Source organism: Patagioenas fasciata, chromosome 1, assembly GCF_037038585.1.
Source record: "Patagioenas fasciata isolate bPatFas1 chromosome 1, bPatFas1.hap1, whole genome shotgun sequence".
NCBI classification, from domain to species: Eukaryota; Metazoa; Chordata; class Aves; order Columbiformes; family Columbidae; genus Patagioenas; species Patagioenas fasciata.
The window spans coordinates 74011527-74026916 of NC_092520.1; the positions used below are offsets into that span (position 1 = coordinate 74011527).

At 42.4% G+C, this 15390-nt stretch overlaps 2 protein-coding genes across 2 annotated transcripts in view; one reads left to right on the plus strand and one right to left on the minus strand.

Annotated features, from left to right (window-relative positions):
* The window catches only part of ATP1B1 (ATPase Na+/K+ transporting subunit beta 1), a 408664-nt gene that overhangs the window by 147154 nt on the left and 246120 nt on the right, over positions 1 to 15390 (plus strand). The window lies entirely within an intron of this gene.
* F5 (coagulation factor V) overlaps positions 9525 to 15390 on the minus strand; it is a 34403-nt gene continuing 28537 nt past the window's right edge. The window contains exons 21-25 of the mRNA XM_065829281.2: positions 14099 to 14254; positions 13127 to 13271; positions 12821 to 12969; positions 11870 to 12052; positions 9525 to 11092 (exon numbers count right to left, since the gene is read on the minus strand). Of these exons, the coding sequence (XP_065685353.2) occupies positions 10904 to 11092; positions 11870 to 12052; positions 12821 to 12969; positions 13127 to 13271; positions 14099 to 14254 (822 nt within the window). The 3' untranslated portion in view covers positions 9525 to 10903. The remainder of the gene's footprint in view (positions 11093 to 11869; positions 12053 to 12820; positions 12970 to 13126; positions 13272 to 14098; positions 14255 to 15390) is intronic.

The following is a 15390-nucleotide window of genomic DNA, read 5'->3' on the forward strand; positions in this document are numbered from 1 at the left end:
GCCGCCTCCCAAAAGGCACCTCCAGCCGGCGGCCCGCGGCCTTGCTCTTAAAAGATCATTCTCCGACGTGCGGGAGGCGGGGCTGAGTGCTGCCCTCTGATTGGGCACGGCCGTCTCCTGCCGGCAAAGTTGACCAATGGGGAGCGGGGGGCGGGAGGGCTGTGGCGGGAGACGAGCACATGTGCGCGGAGGGTGGGGGAGTGGTGTAGGGGCTACCGGCGGGAGGCACCTGGAAACGGGGACCGCCCGTGAGGTTGAGCGCTGCTTGCTTTACCGGAATGGCGTAGGCGGTAGGCCCCTCGGAGGAAGGAACAGTGTGTTTTATGAGTTATGGTACACGGAGACCGCGGAGGGTAAGGCTGACACCCGTCCTGCCTTCATGCAGAAGGAAGACCTGATGCAGTGAGGCAGAGCTCTGGTCGCTGCTGGCATCCCCCCACACAGGCCACTGTTCCCCCAGAATTCCCCATCTCCCCCTTGCTCCCAGGGGCAGGCACAAGCCTTTACTGAAACCGTCTCGAAAGAGAGATCCTCTACCTGCTGTGCTGTGCTTGTTCTTCCTTGCCTTGCCCAAATGCACTCAGCTGCTGACCTCTGCCACACTTCACCCTTCAACAAGATAAGGGCCGGAACCACTTCAGTAGTTTCATAAAAGCTGAACCTTGTTGTCCAGACAGGAGAAAAGTTAAACAACTGGAGAAAATAAAGCCATTACATGCAAAGTAATTCTCATAAGCTTTGCTAATATTTCTTTAAACTACTTGCCATTCTGCTACTCAATCTATCTCACACTTTCTATCTACCTGCTTTGCCTTTCCCTGTGGTCTGCTCTCTCTATTTCCACCACATTGTTAATGCTGCTAGGGCTTCCTACTCTATACCTACAGTTTGTTCTCAAAATTGGCTGATACCATAGAAGGTTCACACCAGGGGTCAGGTCTCCCACCTAGGCAACTGCAGGTCCTGCCTCCTAGTTGGGGTCAGTGCTCCAGGACGCAAAATAAAAACCCTCAGAAGGCACTTGGCTACGCACAAGTCTGTGGGCAAAAGCAGGTTCTTCTCAGCCTCAGAACAGGTTGCCTGAACCACAGAATTTTATTGCTATCTACATCATCATAGCTTAATAAACATAACCATAAAAGATTTTAGGGCCATAGAAGTTACTCAGCCCTCTGTAAAATGCAGCTAAACATGTTGGTCATGTACCATCTGGCACCAGTGGTTTGCTGCTTTCTGGCTGTTTTCTGGGTCTAGCAAAATTTCCCTTCAGTTGTTCTCTGTCTGTTGCACCTTAGCATCTCTGTGTTCTCTTTTGTTTATTAGGAAAAAGTCAGTCCTTGTTAATCCTGGCATCCATCTCAGCTGTTTGCAAGGAACTGCTGATTTCTTAAAATAGCAGGGTTAGAGTGAAATGAGCTGAAACAATGATTGATAAGCAAGTTGCCATGGGGAAGTTAACAGAAAGGCACAGTTCCCTCTCACTTAGCTCTTAGCAGCTCCTCTGTACTGCTGGCATGTGGCTCAGGAGCAGGTAATAGAAGGACATGACCTTCTGGAACAAGGTGGAGTGCATCTTCTTAGCAATCTGGGTCATCGCCTCACGCTGAGCAGAGGTGGGAGGAAAGAGTAAAACCTCGCAGTTCCCATGGCACATCCTCCCTAGGGGCAGCTGTTCCCACAACCTCCAGGCTGCTCACAGGATCAGATGGGTGGCCTTGGTCCTTTCCAAAACAGCAGTCCTGAAAGTTGTGCCACTGGAGCCCAGTGCTGTTTCCAGAGGACTGATTGGGGTAGGAGGAGCTATGTCAGCTCAACACATTTCCTCTAAGCAATACACAGCCAGTCAACCTAGATTTCTCCTCCCAAAACTGCATAAGAACCTGCAACATTTTGATTTAAGTACTCCAGGTTTTCTCAGGGTTTCTTTTGTTCTCTCAAGATCTCACCTTATTTTGTGTCCATGTAATATTTAGAAGCTTGGGAAGCAAGCTAAAATTTTATTCCATGAATTTTTACTTCTATATTTCCTTCCCTGGCCTTCATCTTCATTTTCTCTCTCCATGTCACCACTCTACTAGAAAAAGTAAGGCAAGGTTAAAGGGGTGTTTGATAGTAAAGAAAAACTTCAAAACTTCCAATATTTTTTTCCAAGATGGATGACATAAGCTGTGAAAAGTAGGGTTTCTCACACTTTCTTCCCTTAATCATACCTGCTCTCTACCTCTTTCAACAAGCACACACCTTTTTCAGCAGAAAAAAAAAAAAAGGAGTAATAGGAAGTTTAACAAGAAAGAAATAGGAATAGGGGAAGAATTTCTACACTCCAGTTGTAGTTTTTAGAATTCCTAAACCAAATTAACTTTACCATTTACATTAAAAAATGATTGGTTTCATCCCAAAGCTATGTGTTTGTTCATTTCTAGCTTCCCAGATAGGTGATGTGACAAGTGTTTTGAAAATGACTACGTTCCACACAAGCTGAAACCATTTTCCGGAGCAAATTATTCTGTTATCAGAAAAATTTGACCAATTTGAGTGATTGCTTGTATTCTGAACACTTCCACATAAATAATATTACGTGAAAATAATTATAAAATCTTTCTAGACCATAACAGTCAGTACAAGTCTGCCAGAGAGACACCACCTGCCCATGTGTGACCGGAACTGAATGAGTGATGGTTGCAGCACTGACACGCTGTGCAATGCCGCCCTTCGCAGACACATCTGGAATATTGTGTCCAGTTCTGGGCCCCTCAGTTCTAGAAGGACAGGGAACTGCTGGAGAGAGTCCAGCGCAGGGCAACAAAGATGATCAAGGGAGTGGAGCATCTCCCTTAAGAGGAAAGGCTGAGGGAGCTGGGGCTCTTTAGTTTGGAGAAGAGGAGACTGAGGAGACATCACCTTATTAATGTTTACAGATATATAAAGGGTGTCACGAGGATGGAGCCAGGCTCTCCTCGGTGACAACCAACAGTAGGACAAGGGGCAATGGGTTCAAACTGGAACACAAGAGGTTCCACTTAAATTTGAGAAGAAACTTCTCAGTGAGTGTGCCAGAGCACTGGAACAGGCTGCCCAGGGGTGTTGTGGAGTCTCCTTCCCTGAAGACATTCAAAACCCTCCCGGACACATTCCTGTGTAACCTCATCTAGGTGTTCCTGCTCCAGCAGGGGGATTGGACTAGGTGATCTTTTGAGGTCCCTTCCAATCCCTGACATTCTGTGATTCTGTGAAACAGTTTTGCCTTCTACATCACCTAAGTCAATAACGTTCTGTACGACAAAACAGCTTGTGCAGCAGGACTGGGCAAAACCCTTCTGTGCTGGGTTACTTGACCACTCACAGCTGCCTTCAGAGTGTGAGCGTTTCCTCAAGCAACTTCTTCATCAAAAGCTTCACCTTCATACAACTTGGGGCTGTCATACACTAGAAGGCTCTTTTGCTGGCCAGGGGACACGCTGGCTGTGTTTTCCTGCTCTTCAGTTGCACAAGGGAAACTGAGATCTGTCTGTGCTTGCCAAAAACTCTTCAGATTTTCAGATCAATTTCAGAAATTGCTGCTGGCACTTTGGAAGAAAAGGATCAAACCAAGTCCCTCAACAGGGAACTGTTGCTCCTTTCCTTAGTGCTAATGACTAAGAATCCCTTTTTTTCTGAATCTAGGGTGGAATCACCCCTGAAGGATGCTTGATTCAGCATGAGATCCAAGCAACTCACCTAAACGCACACTTCAGTCTCAAAGTCAACAACATTTTAAGGTCATAGCTTATCCACACCAGAAACTCTGATAGGTTTCACCCAAAAATGCACCAGAGTGGAGTGTTGTGTACCAGTTCTAGCCTGCAGTTTATTGTGGAGGAGTTTATAAAATATACGTGCAAGAAAAGTTCCATTGAAGTCTTGCCAAGTTGTTTGGAGAAAAGTGTCTGTAAGTTAAAAACCTTCTGCCCTCTCGTGAACCTGTTCTTCAGAGACTGTTCTGTCAGTATGTGAGAGCACTTGGATGGTACAAATACCTCAGAAACCCTCCAGAAGGAGAGAGCAAAACAGATTTGTGTTTTGCTAAGCATGGAAGGAACAAAGACACATAAATGTGAGAAAAAGCAGCAGCTGATTTCTTTGCTTTTATGATTTTGGCCATTGTAATTACTTAAGGGAAGTAGACCCTATTAACTAGTATATATGTTGAAATGCAATAGAAGTGGAGAGAATGGAAAAAGCCAAATTATTTCTGAAATTAAGCATGATTAGTTTGGAACACAGCCTATTAATCATAACTCTCTGTAAGAACAGAAGACTGAGTAAAACCTTGAAGGTCTTTTTCTTCTAGTTCTCTCAGATTGATCCTTTGATAATGTGGGGGCTCTCATCAGGAGTCTTACAAATATTATGCAGCCATTAAGAACTAATTTAAAAGCTCTGGCATTGATTAACTTATTCAGATAGCAGGCCTTCATTTTTATTACTTCCTGTTCTCCTAGGCTTTGTTAGTTCCAGACTTCTAAAATGTCACATGTTGAACCAATGTGAACTCAAATTTGGGAGGATAGCTATGTCCTGCAAGCACAGAGCATGTGTTTCCCTGGCACCAAAATGAACAGAACAAAGTAATTTCACTGGAGGAAAGAATATAGTGTTTTCAAATAGTAGAATATAGTGGTCTCAAATAGTAAATTACTGTTTTTAAAAGAGCCTTAATAAAGACAAGAGAATTGACTCAGCTTCATGATCTCTTCCTCTCAATTCCTTTAAAATTCCTTCCCCTCTTAAAAAAATAAAGATGCATCAATTCTACTAGGATGTTCTCTGAATGCCACAGTTTTTTTGGAGCCATTCTGGAGCCATTCCAGCTTTTTGAGAGCAAGAAAACTCCCAGGTACATAGTAATTTTGTATTTTAGAGAGATGAAGAGAGAGTCAGCAGTCATTGTTGTAAATATATTGCTATAATCTGACCAATGGCCCTTGCCCTGTAAGAAAAGGTCCCTTGGTAAAAGGTTGCAACAGCTCTTCTCTGTAGCATGGACAGAGCATGTTTCCTCTTTCTATTTTGCTATAAAATAATCTCACAATCTGGAAGTCTAAGACATTTTAGTACTCTAGTTTGATACAAATTCATCTTATTGTTCATTTTTCTGAAACTTCACTACCTTTTACCTGTACTTCATGCCCTGATGACCATGCATTCTACCACGTATCTCCTCCAGCACTCCTTTTATCACCTCTAGTTCCATCCATTGCATTCAACAAGACTGGTAAACCAAGTATATCCTGAAAGCTGCACATGGGGGAAAAACGCAGCACTGTAGTTTGCTGGAACACAGCTGATAGAGAAGCCAGTGTAAAATCCAAGGTATCAAGGCCTGCGGAAGCCTTGGGACAAACAGCAGCCACCTCTCTGAAGTATGGAGTCATTAGGAGGAAGGTTGCTACCAGAAGCCTCTAGCAGAGAACTTCTCTTGTCCTCCACACACCACAGCAGGCTCTGCACTACACACAAGGCAGGCTGAAGCACACAGCTGCTGGAAATAAGGTATTTTATGGCTGAATTTGTGGAATCACTTGCCACAGGATACCAGATTAACTCCTGGTCTAAGATGGATCATGTTGTCCAGCACTATCCATTTCCGTGATGCACGTAACATTTAAAAAATATTTTGCAGTTAGTTACACGGAAGAAAAATGGAAAGGTCACTTAATTCTGCTAATATTGGGGACACTGATGGACAAATTTTCATGGGAAGCGCTAAAAGGCAGTACAATAGCAGGTGTCACCAAGAAAAGCAAGCAGTGGATCAAGTAGACTTAGAAGAAATGTACCCTGTGCTTGTATTAAGTATAGAAGCACATAGGTTGATGGGAATTAGTTGGTGCTTTTAGACGTATCTAGGTCATAGTGGGTTTAACGTAGTCTTGCTCCCATTAGGAACAGTGTTACAGATGTGCCCAGGAACCCTGAGAACAATCCCATAGCCTGTTTTGGAGAGTGCCCCACAAACATTCAAGATGGAGTCCCTACCTGGAGGAGATTATTGTAATTAAAACGTGATGCAAGTAGTGGGTGTAACAAACAAATGGAGAACGGAGCACAGTAATGATAGGAAAGTGTAGGTGGATGAACTGGTTATGAGGTACAACTAGCATGAATAAACATAACAAAACACAATATAGGAGTGAGAGCAAGAAGAGGAATATTCAGCTCTGATTAAGTGGAATGACAGACTCATACGAAACAGCAGTTGGTCACTGCAGGACAGCATTGCATCTCATTTCTATGGTGCTAAATAGTAACATATTAATAAACAGCCTTCCCTAGCACATATGTGGCCATGGGCATAGCCTTTACCTTCCTCCTTCAGGTATGTATCTAAAAGATCTTTTCCTGTCATGAAAGATACCTCCTGAGCATCCCTCCTTGGGAGGTTGCAAGCCCTCTTTTTGCCCCTTAGCACAGTCCTAAAATTCTGATCAACCCACCAGTGTTCACGGCCATTTCAGGGGTGCTGGAAGATGCTCAAAAGGTTAGATAGTCGTCTGGAGTACCTATCAGATTCATGCTTGATGCTTTTTCTGTCGAGTTCTGCTGACACTTCGCATGGGCTTACTTTTGCCATGCATGCCCACTGACATCTCTAATATGTAAAGTGCCCCAAAGCCCACATTCATCTTTGCATCTATTTTGATACACAGCTCAGGAGGTTTCCGAGAGAGTGAACACAGAAACGTGATCTGCATTGACTTTAATCCATAGGTAATATTCAGCTTTATGTCTCCATTATGCTTTGCTATGCCAGTGATGTGGCAGGAGCCACCCCGTTTGCAAACTTCTGGAAACCTTGGTGTAGGTGAACTGGTGCAGCTTCAGTCCAGCTGCCTCTGCAGTACAGGCATTACAGTCAGAACTGGCAGCAGAAAAAAAACCAAACAAAACATTAAAAAATTGAGGTTACATCTACTTTGCAAGCAAGCGGTGTCCTTACTGACTCCTGTAAGCCTGCCTGAATCAGCTTTAGACTTTACAGGGCAGCCTGTACAAACCTATCCAAATACTGGGCTGATGTGTCAGGGTCTGAAGAAGCTACTGCAGTGCTGCTGTCAGTAGCTGCTTCAGAGCTGCTCAACTGTCTTCACGTGTACTTCCACCTCACTTTCAATCCAACTGCAGACACAACCTGTTTCACAACTTCTGCTTGAAGGAGTACAGCTACCACCTCTGGAAAGCAACAGGAAACGCGTAGTGGCACCTTGTGAGAAAAGCATGAGACTTAATGCAGAGCCGTCCCTATGCTATTGTCACCTGCAGCTGGTCACCTTTGAGCATCCCAAGGCCTCCTGGAAGCTGGAACCAGCGTTAGAGGGCAGCAACTCCACTATAATGCTGTTTGAGGCTAAAAGCAGTTAACTTTGGACCTTTGGATCAAAAGGCCAGCATGAAGGCATCCACCCAGATTTGTGAGTGAAGAAATTATTGGCCAGATTTGAATACTCTGAACTCTGGCACCACGTTTCTCCCTCAGTCTGAAAAAGCTTGTGTTTGCTAACCTTCATGCTGTCACACGCATCTTTATTCTTTAGTTTGAGAGAACTGCAGGAACCCTCGTTCCCCTAGTGTATTTTGCAAGTAACTTCAGCATTCACAGGATTCCATTCCACAGTGTATAAAAAGTGGTACAAGACTGACGGTTTTAACTACAAATTTCCAAAAGCCTCAGCAGAGTCAATCTAAGCTGGTTGCTTCATGAAATTGATAAAAGTTCTTGGTTTTCCAATCATCTACAGGGTCACTAAGCACAGCTCACCTTCTGTTAGGCAGATCTGGTACAGACATGTTTTCACATCATCTTTGCTGTAAATATGGACCAAGAATTTGACCCCTCATTTGCATTTGTAAATACTTTGTGTACTTCATCTGGCTGGGATGGAGTTAATTTTCTTCATAGCAGCCTGTACAGTGCTGTGCTCTGGCTTTGTGACTAAACCAGTATTGACAACATGCTGATGTTTTAGCTGTTTCTGAACAGTGTTTGCACAGCATCAAGGCCTTTTATTTTTCCCACTTAGCCTCGCCAGCAAGCAGGTTGGGGGTCCACAAGAGCCTGAGAGGGGACACAGCTGGACAGCTGACCCCAGATGACCCAAGGGATATTCCAGACTGTATGACATTATGCTCAGTGAGAAAAAAATCAGGGAAAGGAGGAGGAGGAAGGGGGGATGTTCAGAGTTATAGTGTTTTTTCTCCTCAAGGAACTGTTAGGTGTGCCAAGGCTCTGCTTGCTAGCAAGCAGCTAAACACCTACATGCCAATGGGAAGCAGTGAATGAATTCCTTACTTTGCTTTGCCTGCACATGCAGCTTTGCTTCATTTATTAAACTGCCTTTATATCAACCCAAGGGGTTTTGTGCTTTTTTCCCCTTTCAGTTCTCTCCTCCAGCCTGCTAGGGGGAGAACAAACAACTGATTGGATGGGGGCTTAGCTGCAAGCTGGGCTCAACCCACCACAGTCCTTTTTGGCGCCCAATATGCGGCAATAGGACTTCAAGATAACAGTATATGATCAGAGCATTCTAGGCAGACCTTATAACTGTTAAGCTGTTAATTGTCAGGGTCCTGTGCTTGCTTGTGTTACTGTGTATTAAAGTCTGGTGCTGGTTGGCAGCTGTTTTGGACTTTTGCTGTTTACTGTAGCACTTATCTTGCTCCACTGTGCCAGGGAACATTTTGTTAATGGCAATGGCCACATGCTTGGGCTGGCATAGGGCCCAGGCACTGCTGCTTTTCCTGTACTAGACATACTGGAACACCAGTATTATGGAGTTAATTTTCATCCTAGCAGCCCAGAGGTTGCTGTGGTTTGGATTTGTGGTTTAACCGTTAGTGTTTGCACAGGATCAAGGCCTTTTCTGTTTCCCACTCTGCCCCCACAGTGAGTAGGCTCAGGTGGAGGAGAGGTTGGGAGAGGATGCACTAGGGCAGCTGACCCAAGTCCTATCCGTTAACAAGCAGAAGCAGAATCTCCAAGCTGTAAAATTGATGCAGATGTATTGAGCCATACTCCTGCAATCAATTTTGCAGTTTTCTAACATTTACACAGAATCACATACAGATATAATAAACTAATTACTTACACAGAAGCTTTAAAATCATGGTTTTCTTAAACATAAATTGGTTAGCACTTATTACACAAAGCTGTGGTTCTGCTGAAGTCAGTGTACATTTATCATCTGTTTTCCAGGCTAAAACCTGACTCCAAAGTTCACTTTTTTTTTTTTTCCCAGTGAATAGGGCTTGTATTGCAACTTCATGGCTATGTCGAACAAAAATAAATTAAGCACCATTACAAAATATGAAGAAACTGATATTTCAAGATGAAGCAATCATTTATATAGTTTCACAATTTTAAATTAATTCTGATTAGCACTGAAAATTCCCAAACTGAAAGTTTTACTTTCATAATGCAAAACATTACTAATTATTGCCAAAGAGGTACTACTGTCAAGGCAAATACACAAAATAAAGTGTCAATGTTTTTCATGCTACAATGTCTTTATTTTCCAGTGAAGAATGACAACAGTTTGTGACACAGTAAAAAATAAGAAAATATTTGTTTAGTTCTTAAACTTTTTTCACTCCCATTCTATACCTTCATTTTGAAATGAATGGACTATTAGATATAAGAACTGAAAAAACACTGAAATAACTTGGATAACACCATATGAGGTTCAAAGATAAACTACTTTGAAGAGTCCATCCTGCTTAAGGCTGCCTAGTGTGAGAAGTGGAAGTACTGCAATTAAAAATGTACATAATAGAAGCCAAAGACACTACTGAAAGCTCAGCTAAAGGTCTGCTAGAATAACGAGTTCATAGACTCTGTACATATCTTCAGGAGACTTAGTCATCCTGGGAAAAATACATGTATGCTCTATGCACAAGAGTAGTTCCTTTAGTGAAAACACTGTAAGAGCTAAATGTTAAAGATGATGTAGGCGCTTCTGTTGTCCAGTTTCATCTAACCCTCCTCTGCCACCACCAGGTTGTATTCTCACTGAACAGCTACAGTTCTCAATGCCTTCCCCTTCAAGGGAGCTCCCCCTCCCGATGGTCCAAAAGTTTGTATGGGATTGAATGCCAGGAGTTCTGGATTCTCACTTTGGTTCTACTGTTGCTATTCCATGACCTACCATAATCCAGGTGAAATCACTTCCCTCCTCATTTCTGGGAAATGAAAGTATTGCTGATCTTCTCTCCCCTTGCTGGGGCACTGAAGGTGGCTTGTTACGCGATATTCACAGCAAGGGTATGCAAGAACCAAATCAGTAATGCAAAGCCACAATCTCTGAGACGGGGTTGCATACACCTCAATGATGCATCCTGCCTTTGTCATAGTGTAGATGAAAGATGTGTGGAGGTGAGGCCACCCCTACAATTATTTCTGACTGAGGCACTGCTGGAATGCAGCACCACAGCTCCATCTGTATCTGCACTGCTTTTCCCTTTTAGCCCTATGTATGGAGAACATCTACCTGTAGCCTCCTTATTCCTCCTCTGTGCTGCAGAAGCATTATCAAATGGAAATAGTTAGGGCTTAAGATTAAGGCCAGAATCTCCATCCCCATGGATTTAGAACTTAAAATTAAGTAAAAACTAAGACAGAATAGTGGTTAGAATGAAGAAGTGACATATAAACCAAAAGCGACTTCTGTTTCTTCCCAGAGAAAAGAAGCTGCTTTCTAAAGTGTGTATTTGTAGGAATGAAACATCTGCCAGAAATATCTCTTTCAATTCTTGCTGGCAAAACATTAAAGTCCTTTGAAGAAGCACACATCCATACTACTAAATATGATTGCAGTGTTGGGTTGGTTTTTTTTTTTAAATGTCATTCTGCATGACGATTGCCAAAAGGTTAAGAGCTCCCAGGCTTGTCAGTCCTTTTCACAGCCAGGCCCCCACCAAAATCACAGCCGTAGAGTTCTACCCGAAGGGCAATACCATTATACCATGTTCTTGGAACAATGCGGATAAACCTGGACAGGATTGGTGGATTAAAGAAATGCTTGACGTGCCCACTGCTGTTTTCATTACCCAAGAAAACCTGCAAGTAACACAAATACACAGTTAAAAGGCAGCACTTTAAAAAAACCCCGCTGCTTCTTTTTTAAATGGTTCCAAACTGCTGCATTAGCCATCCAGGGTAGATGGACTGGCTCATTTCCGATTTAACATAAGGCCACATCCAGCCTCTTCCTAAAATACTGGGCACAGCTAGCTCAGGCCAGCAATATCCGAGTCTGAGTAAATTAAACAGCCTCTGTTCCCATCCACGCCATAAAAATTGCTATTCTAATTTGGATGGACTGAAAAAAACAAACTTCCCTTATTTTACCTGTACTGATAGCCTTTATGGGTTAGGTTGGTATAATGTGATACGGGCAACAAATAACAATATAAAGAACTCTGTCCACTCTGTGTGTATCTGGAGCTCCAAAACTGCTCACTAGCATTGATTTCCCTTATAAAATCACAGCAGAAAAAAAACTGAGAAGAGGCCTTGGGAAATCTATTATTCTTTCAAATTAAATGGCCGTGTGCATTCAGGTTAAGAGTCCTCCTTTACAAATAGTGTCAGCTCCTTTTATCACAATGTTGACTGCACTCTCTACAGATTTGTTCTTCTTTCCTTTTATTACTGTTAATTACTCTGATCAAAATCAAATGGATATTATGAAATTATCTGTAATAAGCCCAGCTCCATATCATTTTAAAGTCTCATGAGAATATCTCTTTGGCTGGGCATTCTGCCTTTGGGCCTTGACTGTGTTCAGCACCTAGAACCAAGCAATGATACAATTGTCTGAACTGAAGATGATACCTTTGCCACTGAGCTTGAACCATCTGTATAGGATTTCCACTCTGAGCCTTGGTAGCTGTATTGGATAACATAGGTTTTCACAAAGTTTTCAGCAGTTAGGGTCTTGGCCCCCTGGGTAGCAATAGCAGTTATCTTCTTAATTGTGAGGAGGTCAATTTGCAGCCACTGTTGGTTGCTGTTCAACTGGAATTGATAAAAAGGGTTGTCTATTAGCAAATATGTCTATGTCTGTATTTGCCTAAGTTGAAAAATCCTGTCTAAAGATAGTTAAAACTGCATCAAAATGCTCCAAAATTGTATCAAAGTAGTACAGAAGAGTAAAGCTAAGACAAAAGTCACAAGCATTCTTGGCGGTCCATATAATTAATTTCTTCACTGCAGACAATTTTCACATTAATTTCCAATACATAATGAAAAATACCACAGGTTTATCTCCAGTATTGAAATGCAGCACACAATACTACTACCAAATGCTAATACAGTCACTTCCAGAAAATCTCAAGGTGCTTCATAAAGAAATGCAGCTCAATTTTGAAGATGAGGAAACTCATATGCCTTGCTGAAGGTCATCCAGCTATGTTATCCATTAAGCTGCACTACCTATAAACCAACTCAGGAAAGGTTTCTTTAACCCACTGGAGCCAAATATTCAACTTGTATTAATCTCCTGAAATTAAAAGGGCTATTCCTGCAAGGAAGTGGTACAGACTCTGGCCCAGAGAATGCCATCCATTTCTCAAAATAGCATCTCATTGCTGTTGCCAGAAGTTCAACAAGTTTTCTACTGGAAGAGTTGAATGGGTTTCTTCCCAAAGGATGGTTAAAGAGCTGTGCAATAAACCAGTCATTCTTGGCACTGGACACAGTGTGCAGGAAGTACAGGAGTACACAGACATCACAAATTTATTAACAGTAGCTGTCTTGCTGTTGTCCCTATTTTTCACTTGTTACCTTGGCTCGCCAGGCATTAATCTTTCCTTCCTGATTGAGACGAGCAAGTGAAGGGTCCCATGTGTTAAACCAGGATGTCTTAACAGATGAGGCTGTTATCTGGTTATTCTTGATCTCTCCATTTTCCATTCCAAGTGGCAAAGAGCAACCTGTTAAGAAAAGCACCGCATTATCTCCAGTTCATCCAAGCATCCATAGCCTAAGCAACAATGTTGGAATTGAGAACACCCACAATTTCAACTTCATTTAACATATCAGTTCAAAGATTTGCCAGAAAGGAAGCATCAGCACACAGTCCATTCTTACCATCTACTTCGCAGCCCAGAAGCTCCATGCGAAGAGTAGGCCTGTTGTAGGCCTCAGTTGGGTAGACTCTGATGTACCTAGCAATAATAGGGGGATCAATGATGTTCTCTTTTACCCCGTAGGCATCGGAGTTACCTTCAAAAATCTAAAAAAAATTAAAAAATAAAATCCACATACCGTTAATGTAATGCAAACACAAGCTTGGATGCTGATGCCCACCCTGTTACAAAAGCAGTCTTTTATATGCCATTAGTTCCACCCACAGTGATGGAACACCCTGTGCTGGAGGGCAACTTGAAATATTTCATGGTCCCATCTTAGCATATTTGGAAATGCCTCATTTCAAAAAAACAACCTATTTCTACACACGACACAAGTCTATAAGATGACATTAGTAAAGAGGCAAAAGGAGATGTAAGAAACCACGGGTTTTCAATTTGGGAGATGTACCATAGGTAACCCGGGGTAAACTGAAGGGAGTGTTAATTGGTAGGGCTAGAGCAGCTGGGCATAAAATTAATCTCTGGCAGGGTACAACCACACTTATTACACAGGCTTTCTACAGGCAATTCAGACGGTTTAACATTCAACTGTTGTGACAGCAGGAAGTGAGAGACAAGAAGGATCTAATACCAAATGAAGTAGGGCCTGATATTTAGTTCAGCTTCCTGTTTGCTTCAAAAAAGCCAACATGGGCTTTGGAAATAAAAGTAGGGAGAGATGCTTGTGAGAAGGCCAGACTCTACACAGTCAAAGTCAAAGGGTCAATCTAAACCGCAGTCTAGGAGGTTCCGCACTTTAGAATTTGTCTTCTGGTCTGAATTTTCTTAGATTGTAAATGCCCTTTGGGGCCTCAGGCTGTATTATTAAATTTCAGAAGGCAATAATTTTTCCACTATCTCTTAACATAAAACTGTCACCTCACAGCATCATTCAATGACACCAGCTAGGTTGTTGCAAGCATGTACAGACCTTTTGTGCTGGAGAGCTGTCTCCTTTGAAGGTGCTCCACTTCCGTTTGTCTTTGCTGTAAACAAGAAAGAACTTCTGGATGTACAAGGACTTAAGAAACTGCTTGGCTCCCTGTGTCTGTATCCCAGTTAACAGAACTTGTTTTTGAAAGTCCACCTAGGAACAGCAAACAGTGTTTATAAAGCCAATAAAGCACAGTGAACTGCATTTCATTCTTTAGCATGTACACAATAGCTTTGAGCCTTGCATTGTGAACCCACAACACTAACACTCTCAGGAGGAATAGAAGCAGATGCCACAGTCCAAATTAATGCCATCTCTCTCAGTTCATTTGTGTATTTACTTGTATGTGCACTAATTTCAGAGGCCATTCTACAGTGTTCATCACAGGACCACAAAGACACCTCAAAAATATCTGTGTCTCCATGCTAGGCAAAATTCTGCAATCTTCATTTTACAGACAAGCAAAAAGAGTATAGAGAAACTCCAGGCTCATGTTTTCATGAGTTGCCTCTAGTTTTGAATACACAGGCTGAGAAAAGGGATATGATGTTCTGAAGTGCTGAAAAGCCACCACTCTTGCTGATAATCAGATCCAAGCACTCAGCACATAGGAACATCTTCCTGATTTGTTTTTATCAGAAGTAAAACTCATTCTTTGGGATTTGCCCTCCTCACCTCCACATGTTTTACTGCAGTGACCTCAGATACTCACTACCATACCCTCTATTAAATTCTTCCTCCTCCCAACATTATTTCTAGTTCCACATCAGATCTCCCAACCTTCTCACCCTACTTCACCTCTGCTGACTTACTAGCATGCCAAATGTTGGCAAGCCAGACACAACAGCCACCTGTTGAATTTACATTGTGACACTAGTTTCTTTTTTCTCCCAACTGCTAATTTTAATGACATTTGTAAGAAATCAACTATCTTCTTTAAATTTGGGTGCAAATTTGCTATCTGGTCCAAAAGTGATTGGGATGGAAGAAGTAAGGTTACTGAATGACATAGTGCTTGAAGCTATAATTATAAGCTTAATTTCCCTGTGAAGCCACACTGTGCTAAGTTGGACATAGAAGCACCCAAACCAACTAAAACACTGCTTGAAGCAGTGCTTGTGAGTATTACACATTAAATGATCACCCAACAAACCCATACATGTAAATAGGTACTGATAGGTAGATAGAAGAAAAAACAAAACGTAGTAGAAAGAATTACTCCATTTGCCTACAATATGGTTACAGTCTAAATTGTGAGAGTAATTTTCCAGTCAATGGGCCTCAATAGC